Here is an 11,081-nt window from a genome sequence, read left to right as displayed (position 1 = left end):
TAGAAAAAAGTACATGTGATAGTTTATATAATTTAAAAAACTCACTACGAGAAGAACAACACAAGATAATAAATAACATTGAAAATCTAGAATTAGATATACATTACAGTACAATTAGGATAAATTATTATACAGAAATCTGTAACTCTGCAATTAGCACAGGATAAAATAATAAACTACACAAATTAATGAATACATCTTACGAAAAGAATAAATCATTAAAAGATATTGAAACAAAATTTAAGAAATATTCACGCACAAAGAAAAATAAATTCATTATACATATAATAAATCTTTTTCATAAGTTAGTTATCCGCATAGATCCGCATAAATTCGCACCCCCTGCTAATAAATCAACCCTACCAAACTTTATGGTGGAACGGTAAGTACCCCTAAGTCTTAACCAAAAAATTTCAGGTTCAACTTTGATAATGAAGCATTGACCTGGCACCATATGAAATAAAAATAAGAAAAAATCAACAACAATACATTTCCAACCACTTGTGTTCTTTGCAAGAACCCTTCTGGCAATACTTCTTCAAAATTTTCAGTCACTGGAAGCCCTGCATCTTTCTGTGGTGGTCGCCTCAATGGCCACAAAAACCAACACCAACTATTCTCCTGAGCATAAGCTATTTCCTTAACTAGCTTTGTTTTGAAACTTCCTTCGCTACCAAAATAGAGGAACACTACAGATGAAACGGGTTGATCATCTAACCATTTCATAATATTCTGGTATGATGAACTCAGGTTGTCACCATTAACGTTGTTAAGGCTCAACATCGGTCGGACAAGGTATACCGGTGGTATATTCTTGTCTCCTAAAAGGGATTTGATTGCATGGGGCTCGAGAAACATGGTGGCTCCACCTTCCTTGTCCAACACTATAGAGGACAAATATTTTGCTGGAAATGGATTGAAATATGTTGATGTAGAAAGTCTTGCTTTAGGGCCAACTTTGTAATTAATAATATCTCTGTTAAATTCATCACTAAGGCTCTGTAAATGGAACATAAGACCAAGATGGGTTGCACCACAAGTGTAGAACGTATAAGTTGGTAGCTCAAATTCATTGGTCACGTCTATCATAAAGGTGCAAAACAAGTCTGACAATACCTGCATGTAATTTCACATGTAGTTACTAGGGCTTTAAGTTGTAGGTGACAAAAGAGTTTGAAAATGAGGTGTAGGTGACTCAAGTCTTAATAATTGAGCGTGGGTGACAATTACTTTATTATGGATTAAGAAAGTTGGGAAAGTTTAAAAATAACTCATAAGTTTTTGAATTTACACTTTGATCCATATGTTTGTTAACATAACAGGAAACCGAGGGGGGAAAGACGTGTTTCTCTCTCTTCTTATCCGTTGTTATTTTCTCTCTCTCACGATTATTGTTGTTCATTGTTGCTGCTGCTTTATTCATCATCTTCTACTTTATTATCATCTTCATCTTCTTCTTTTTGACCATTGTTGTTGTTGTTGTTACCGCTACTGCTGCTATCTGACCAATTTCTTAGGTTAAATTTGTTTCCTTCATCACTTTCCACTTTGGCATTACTCCATAGGTGACTTTGGTAAGTAAAATTATGATTTTTAGTTGAATTTGTCATCTGAGTACACAACTACTGCTATTTTTTCCAACAATGGATAGAACCCGATCATGAATCTAATATAAGCGCCCACAATTTAAATAGATCACTCTTCTGTTACATCAGATGAGTAATTTGTTGCAATGAAAGACTCATATGTTGGATCATGTTGATGATTCTATAGTGTCCGTAACATAAATCGAATAAGTGAGTAATCTGTTGTAACATAGGAGTTATCTGTTGTAACAAACTAGTTATCTGTTGCAACAAACTTATTATCTGTTGCATTAGACTGATTATATGTTGCATCAGATTGATTATCTATTGCAACATATGAGCTGTTGGAACAACACACATCAGCCCCTGCCACAAACCTAATAAATAACCAATATGTTTCAACTCTTTCTATTGCTACTGGATTTAAAAAAATTTCTTACGTCCAATCGTCGACATTTTTGTTGAGAAGATAATAGACAAAATGAAAATCAAATATGAATTAAAGCATTAAAGCTGATCGACAGACTAGTCTATTGCAATGGACTAGTTATCTATTGTAAGAGACTGATTATATGTTGCACCAGACTGATTATCAGTTGCATCGGATTGATTATTTGTTGCAACAAATAACTAATCTGTTTGGAACAATACAAATCAGCCCCTACCACAAATCCAACAGATAACCAATATGTTTCAATTCTTGCTATTGCTACTGGATTCAAAATTATTTCTTACATCCAATCGTTGACATGTTTGTTGAGAAGATAATAGATAGAATGAAAATTAAATATGAATTAAAACGTTAAAACTGATCAAACATAATTTTTTTTATTAAAAAAAATAATAAAATACATAGACTGAAAGAAAAAAATAATATAATAATTATTATTATTATCATCATCATTATTCTTATTATTGTCAGTCGGCCAATCTTCAAGCGGTAGCAGCAGGGCCATCTTCAACCTGTAAATCTCAAGGAGTATCCTTGCTCTCACTGCTCCCAACTTTCACTACAGGTCATGAACCTGCATCCGAAGTTCATTCACAGTGTCTTATAGAAAAGCAACGTCCCACACTGGATCAACCATATCTAGAACATACATGAATTGACAAAAAACGTAAAAACAAAAGTAAAGAAAAGAATCCGAATGTAATACAACATATACTACAAATTGGGTATATTTACACACAAAGCAAGAAAAACAATTTATCTGAGTCAGGGAAGAGAAAGTGGTGGAAGGTGTAATATGAAAGACAAGATGCAATAAATAAATAGAGTGTAGTTAAATGAACGATTGAGTAAGGAGGGACCTATTTATAGAGGATTGAATTTGAATGAGTTAGGCAAAAAGGCACGACTGTTCACCTCCACTTATTAATTACATTTTTAATTACTGTGAAAAGTTATGATTTAATTAAATTAAGCAATATTGTGATAAGTCATGACTTTTCAACTTATTAGTATTAATTAGTTCTTTTCGAGAACTATTTTTATTGAGTTGTAACAACAGATTCTACATTTGTTGCATCAGATAACTCATCTGTGATAATAGATATATAATCTGTTGCAACAAATAGGCAACTTGTTGCATCAAATAATCTATCTGTTGCAACATATAATCTATCCTTTAAAAAAAACTTATCATCATATCATTAATCCAAATTTGCTGACTTTTTTATTATATAAATTAAAAAATAGATTTAAAGACAAAAATATTTTCTGTGAAAAGAAATGGTGCCTATTTAATATTAATGTCAATTATTCAAATTAAATAACCATTTTTATGGTTATAAATTGTATTTATCATTTATTTCCTTATTTTTTTCTTTGAAAAGAAATGACTTAATTAAATCAAGCTGGTGAGTTTTTTAATATTGTGACAGGTCATGACTTTTTAGTTTATTATTATTACGTAGTTCTTAAATTTAAATAACCTTTTTCTCAATTTAAAAATCAAAAACACATTTTCAATAACCGTTTCTTTGATAAAATAATAATCATTTTTATTGAGTTAGGACAACAGATTGTATATTTGTTACATCAGATAACTCATCTGTTGCAATAGATATATCGTTTGTTGCAATAAATTGACCATCTGTTTTAGGAGCTTTTTTGATTTCTTCTAATAGCTGATTCATCAATCGCAACAAATGGAGAATTTGATGCATCAGCAACATTTTTGAATGTGTTTAGACAAAAAGTCACGATTATTTACCTTTTTCTTAACAACAATCATATATAACTTAATTAATCCAATTTTGTGACTTTTTTTAATTATATAATAAATAAATATTTTTAAAAAATAGATTTAAAAATAAAAATGGTGAAAAGTGACGATCAGTTATTAAAATTAAATAACCGTTCTTTTACGGTTATAAATTGTCTTTATCATTTATTTTCTTATTATTTATTTGCGAACCATTTTTCATATTAAATAATCAAAAAATCGTGACTTTTCACCCTCTCAAACAACAATAACCCTTTTTTTATTAATAACTGTCTGTTGCAACATCTGATCCATCTGTCGCATCAAATTAACCTCTGTTGCTACAAATGATCAATCCCTACCTCCCACCGTTGACATGTTGAGAATAAGGAATAAACAGAATGATAATTAAATATCAAATAAGAATTAAAAATTCAAAGTCGACCAAATATAGATTTTTGAATCCTCTTAGGTAGATCCGATATAAAAAGAAAAAATACATACGCTAAAAGAAAAAAAAACATAACATAATTCTTATTACTACTATTATTATATCATTATTATTATTAGTATTACTATTATTCTCAACAGGGCCCTCCTCAGTCTTGCTCTGAAGTCAGCCAAATCCCTCCAAAGTTTATCAAACTGCCTTTGAAGTTTTCGAAAGGACTCGATATGAATCTTCTTATATGAATCTGGATTAGCCATATCTGTAAGTGTAGTATAATGAACGAGTAAGGAGGGACCTATTTATAAATGATTGAATTTGAAGGGGTTAGTCAAAAAGCCACGATTGTCCATCCCTTAATTAAATAAAATTGATGACTTTTCAGATTATGTAAATTAAAAAAATGGATCTAAATACAACATATTATCTTTATTGTATTTCGGAAAGAAAAGAAAATTGCTTTAAAATAAATCTAACAAATAGATAATCTGTTGTAAAATATATTCCATTTGTTAGATAACTTACAACATATTGATAATTTGTTGCAACAGTTGATATATCTGTTAGATTTTTCCAACAACAATGTCTTATGTTGCAATAGATTAGTCATCTGTCATAACAGATATCTGTAATTGTTTTACAATTTAAATAGATGTGGCATTTATTGCAACTTGTTAGTCATTTGTTTATTCAATTTAAGTCATAGATGAGTTAGGAAGGATAAGGTGCGTGTAGATGGATGGATCCACTTTCATGTGTGGGAGTTAAGTATTACTGATAAGGTCATCAGGATAACACATACAAAGTACAATGTTTTTGTGAATGCAGCTTTTAACTGATTAGGCACTGATCATTCAAACAGGATCTTGCATTGTATAGTTAAGTTTGATTGGTTCAAATTGATAAGGCTGAGGGCCCCATGATGATGGTGCTGATACCCTGTTATAAATTACTGACGGTTGTTGCTCATGTTTATGCGTGTCAACTTTTGAGAAGGGATCAATAGTTGGTGCCATTGCAGAGATCCAATAACGATTGGACTTAACTTTAAGTGTTCATTGGACTCTGAGAAGGCCTTCAAATCCTCGCACTACATCAAACAAGAACGAAAAAATAATAGAAATTCCCCTTGCCCAAATTTATAAGGAAGGGTTGTTCGAGAATATGATTATACGCCAGAAGGAGCCAAAGGAGAATGCTTGTGAGGGAAAGGGGAGTTGATAAAAGACTATATCATATGAGGGCTAATTGAAGAGGAGACATAGGGTAGCAAGGAACTTCTAGCGAATCTGGCCGATGAAATTGACTTAAAACATGAGAAATCTAAATCAAGTGCAAATATGAAAGTGTATCCGATAATATAAATCCGTGTGTTGTTTCTCTAAAAGAAAAATATTACAGATGGTCACTTTGCTAGGGAGCTGTGACTAAAAAGCATGGTCAGGATGATCACCTACATAGAAACTAGTGGAATACCAAGAAAGCAACCTCGCGAGCATAGAAGGTTAAAATGATGTACAGTAAGTCAAAAAAACTTACGTCAATCTAAGTGAAGGCGTTAATTTCTGAATTTTAAATTGCATCCATGTCTTCTTGTTTGTGGTTTTGATTAGGTCCACTGCTATTGATTTGACCTGATTAGAACCACAAACAAGATTGAAAGACAAATTGAGTATCATTAATCCCTTAGCAATATGTATATAATTGATTATGTTTTCTAGCATTAGCATGCTTTCAATATATCTTAGAGAAGATCATAGGCTTACTGTAGTATGTGAATCCCGATACTTTTCAATTTGCCTCCAAATTGTTGATTCTGTATTCATTCTTTTCGTTGCTGTCGTTGAGATCAGGGTAGAGTTCTTGGTCTTTTATGAGCTTGTCAACGCTATGGACGATGCGAATGCTTACATAGATAAAGTATATAACCACTATGCTGATTTAGTTGATTTAGCTATACCGATAAATATTACTTCAACTGTCGTTGCTCGTCCTTCCGAGGAGCCATCATCTTCTAAAAGGCCGAAACATAGTGGTTTTCCTGATCACTTTTATTATTTACCTTATTGGAACAGTGTTGCGGAGGGAGCTTACACAACAACTTATCGAGAAGAGCTGAAGTACTATCTCCAATCGCCGCTAGAGGATTGCAGACGATGGATCAACACGTTGGATTGGTGGAGGAATAATGAAGCACAATATCCTATGCTTTCAAGATTAGCTAGAGATATCTTAATTTTCCAATGTCAAATGTTGCATCAGAGAGCGCTTTTAGTCAGGGACGACAACAGCTTGGAGACAATCGACATTCATTGAGAAGCAATGCAATGAATGTTCTAATTTGCCTTAGAGATTGAATTAGAGCCGAACAAAGAAATTAAGGAATGAAAGCGGAACCGAACGACGAGAAAAGACTTGAAGAAATTATGACTTCACGGGAGAAATTAGCAGAATCAAGTCCAATGCATGGTTTTGCCCCCGTTGACTTTGACTATCCTATGCAAGTTCTCGTTAATATTAACATGAATGAGTTGAAACAAATGATGTAAAATTTATAGATTTTCATCCATGTAAATTATAAATTTTGGATCATTTTGCAATCAATAAAATTCAACATTCATTCACTCCTTAGTCCTTACTTTGTAATTTTTTTCATTTAATGATTTAAATTGAATTTTTAATTTAAATTAAATACTTAGTTTTAATATATTACTAATTTACTATAAAGTATTATTAATTTATTATATTAAGTAGCATATGTTATATTTAAAGAAGTACATAAATTTTATATGTGTACGTATATATTGAATGGTACGTATATATGTGTGTATATTTTCTAAAGTAGTATATATTTAATGTATACATGTGTATATGTTTTAGAAATTAGTATATAACTATATATTTAGTGTGTATATATTGTAGTATATATATATTACAGTATATATTTTATTTAAAGCAGTACATGTATTGAATGGTACGTATATATGTGTATATATCTTCTATAGACGTATATATTTAACGTATACATGCGTATATATTTTACAAATTAGTGTATAAATATATATTTAGTGTGTGTATATATTGTAGTATAGATATTATAGTATATTTTATTTAAAGTAGTATGTATATATTGAATGGTACGTATTTATGTGTGTATATTTTTTAAGATAGTATATATTTAACATATACATGTATATATGTTTTATAAATTAGTATATAACTATATATTTAGTGTGTGTATATATTGTAGTATATATATATTGTAGTATATATTTTATTTAAAGTAGTACATATATTGAATGGTACGTATATATGTGTATATATCTTCTATAGACTTATTTATTTAACGTATACATGTGTATATGTTTTATAAATTAGTATATAACTATATATATAGTGTGTACATATATTGTAGTGTATATATTGTAGTATATTTTATTTAAAGTAGTACGTATATATTGAATGGTACATATATATGTGTGTATATTTTCTAAAGTAGTATATATTCAGCGTATACATGTGTATATGTTTTAGAAATTAGAATATAACTATATATTGTGTGTGTGTGTATATTTTAGTATATATATATTGCAGTATATGTTTTATTTAAAGTAGTACATATATTGAATGGTACGTATATATGTGTATATATCTTCTATAAACGTATATATTTAACGTATACATGTGTATATGTTTTATAAATCATTATATATATCATTATTTTGTAATATATATCTTGTAGTATATGTTTTATTTAGAGTAGTATATATATTTAACTAACGTATAGTCGTATACACGATCACATGTGTAATTGTATTTATGTATTATGTGTATATATTTTTTAAATTCTAATGTAGTCTATACTATAAATATCACTACTAAAAAAGGAGGAAACTGACCACTATTCCGACCACAAAACCGACCAAAGTGCGTGGTCGGTAAAGTAGTGGTAGCTTTTTAAAAATTGACCACTCGTGGTCGATTTTTTTTAAATATATATATATTTTTAAAATACATTATTATTTTATTAAAATAGAAAAAAATAATTTTAAAAATTAAAAAATTCAAAATAAACCGACTACAAGTGTTCAGTTTTATTTTAAAATAAATTCATTAATTTTATAAAAACCGACCATAAGGGGTCGGTTTTTTATAAATTAATTATTAAATTTAAATAAAAAAATGACCGCTTGTGGTTGGTTTTTTATTTAATAATATATTTAATAAAATATTTTGTAATTAATTATAATAAACCGACCACTTAAAAAGAATTACCATAAAAACCGACCACATGTGGTCGGTTTTCAGAAAATATTTTTAAAAACCGACCTCAATGTGGTCGGTCTTTTGCAGAATTTTTGAAAAAAACCTACCACATGTGGTCGGTTTTTCTGATAATTTTATAAAAAAAATATTGAAAATTTCCAAATTACAAAAATTAAAAATTAAATTATTTACAAAATTAACAATAAAATTATTTACAATATAGTCCACCAATCATTTACAAATAGTAAAAATTAAATCAAATTATTTACAATACAACCCACCAATCATTTAATATACAATCAACCAACTACCATAAGAATACAAACATTAAAAATTAAATTATTTACAAAATTTATCGAGGTTCCAAATCCAAACTATAAAACATACAAAAAACTAAAAACTACAACTCATCATCTACATCTTCATTCCCAGCCTCACCGATTCTATTATTAATATTTCGTTGATATATCCAGTTATAATCAGGTTCCATCTACACAATCAATCACATTTAAGTAATTAGTGCAAGTCACAAGAGTTCACATTTCAAATAGCTACACTGAAACATTTTCAAGTCATTAATTCACTTCACAAGTTACCAAACTAAACTCAATTCAAAATGAAAAATTCACGTTTCAAGTACCTACATTTAAACATTTTGAAGTCACTAATTCACTTCTCAAGTGACCACACTTTACTAAAATCAAAATCCAAGTTCACATTTCAAGTACCTAAATTCAAAACAAAAGTCACTAATTCATAATTCAAGTAACTGCACTTAAACATTTCAAGTCATTGATTCACTTCACAAGTTACCAAATTAAACTAAATTCAAAATGAAAAGTTCACATTTCAAGTACCTACACCTAAACATTTTCAAGTTACTAGTCACTTCTCAAGTGACCACACTTATATATTCAAAACACAAGTCCACCTTTCAAGTTACTACACTTAAACAATTTCGACTCACTAATGCACTTCTCAAGTGACCACACTAAACTAAATTCAAAACACAAGTCCACATTTCAAGTGCCTACACTAAAACATTTTCAAGTACTTATTCACTTCTCAAGTGACTACACTTAACTAAATTTAAAACACAAGTCCACATTTCAAGTACCTACACATGCATTTTCAAGTCACTAACTCACTTCTCAAGTGACCACACTTAACTAAATTCAAAACGCAAGTCCACATTTCAAGTACCCGCACTTAAACATTTTCAAGAACTTATTCACTTCTCAAGTGACCACACTTCACTAAATTCAAAACACAAGTCCACATTTCAAGTACCTACACTTATGCATTTTCAAGTCACTAACTCACTTCTCAAGTGACCACACTTAACTAAATTCAAAACACAAGTCCACATTTCAAGTACCTACACTTAAACATTGTCAAGTACTTATTCACTTCTCAAGTGGCTACACTTAACTAAATTCAAAACACAAGTCCACATTTCAAGTACCTACACTTATGTATTTTCAAGTCACTAACTCACTTCTCAAGTGATCACACTGAACTAAATTCAAAACACAAGTTCATAATTCAAGTAACTACACCTAAATATTTCAAGTCACTAATTCACTTCACAAGTGACCAAACTTAACTAAATTCAAAACACAAGTCAACGTTTCAAGTACCTACACTTATGTATTTTCAAGTCACTAACTCACTTCTCAAGTGACCACACTTGACTAAATTTAAAACACAAGTCCACATTTCAAGTAGCTACACTTAAACATTTTCAAGCACTTATTCACTTCTCAAGTGACCACACTTAACTAAATTCAAAATACAAGTCCACATTTCAAGTACCTTAAAACAAAAAAAATCCCTTTAAAGTCCCTACACTTAACCATTTTCAAGTGACTAAGTCACCAACCAAACCACATTCAAAACACAAAATCCCCTTTAAAGTCCCTACACTTAACCATTTTCAAGTAACTACACTTAACCATTTTCAAGTCATGTACTAGCATTCCAAGTCACTAAACTATTTTCAATTAACTAATTTACATTTTCAAGTCACTATACTTAACCATTTTCAAATAACTACACTTAACCATTTTCAAGTCACTAGTACACATTTCAAGTCACTAAACTAACTATTTTCAAATAACTAATCCACATTGCAAATCACTATATGTATCCACTTTCAAGTAACTAAACTTAACCATTTTCAAGTCACTAGTACACATTTTGATACAAGAACGGCTAATGACAAAGGACATACCAAAACATACATCCTAAACAGTCCACAAGTTCAAGAGAACCGAGGACCCTATGGATGACCACTCTCGGATTCACAAACAATAACAAGAACACAATGTAGTGAGGTGTTTAACACCAATTTTCTATACAACAATCTAAACTAGATTATCAACACAAGACAAAAAAAACACTATAACAACAACACGACAGATACGAGTACATTAACAACAATAAGAATCCGACGAATATAACAATATACAAGATAGATAGTTAGACCTTGGTTGGAATTCTCTTATCCCTCCATTAACACATAGCCCAACTATACATAATACCCATATAACAATAGTAAAGATTATCTAGGCT

At 30.0% G+C, this 11,081-nt stretch overlaps 1 protein-coding gene across 1 annotated transcript in view; it reads right to left on the bottom strand.

Annotated features, from left to right (window-relative positions):
- The window catches only part of LOC107854714 (UDP-glucose flavonoid 3-O-glucosyltransferase 6-like), an 11,414-nt gene extending 10,292 nt beyond the window's left edge, over window positions 1-1,122 (bottom strand). The window contains exon 1 of the mRNA XM_047396335.1: window positions 490-1,122. Within this exon, the coding sequence (XP_047252291.1) occupies window positions 490-1,122 (633 nt within the window). The remainder of the gene's footprint in view (window positions 1-489) is intronic.
- Between the last annotated feature and the right edge of the window lie 9,959 nt (window positions 1,123-11,081).

The sequence above is a fragment of the Capsicum annuum genome, chromosome 9, assembly GCF_002878395.1.
Source record: "Capsicum annuum cultivar UCD-10X-F1 chromosome 9, UCD10Xv1.1, whole genome shotgun sequence".
Taxonomy (NCBI): domain Eukaryota; kingdom Viridiplantae; phylum Streptophyta; class Magnoliopsida; order Solanales; family Solanaceae; genus Capsicum; species Capsicum annuum.
This window is presented reverse-complemented; position numbering and strand designations above follow the sequence as displayed.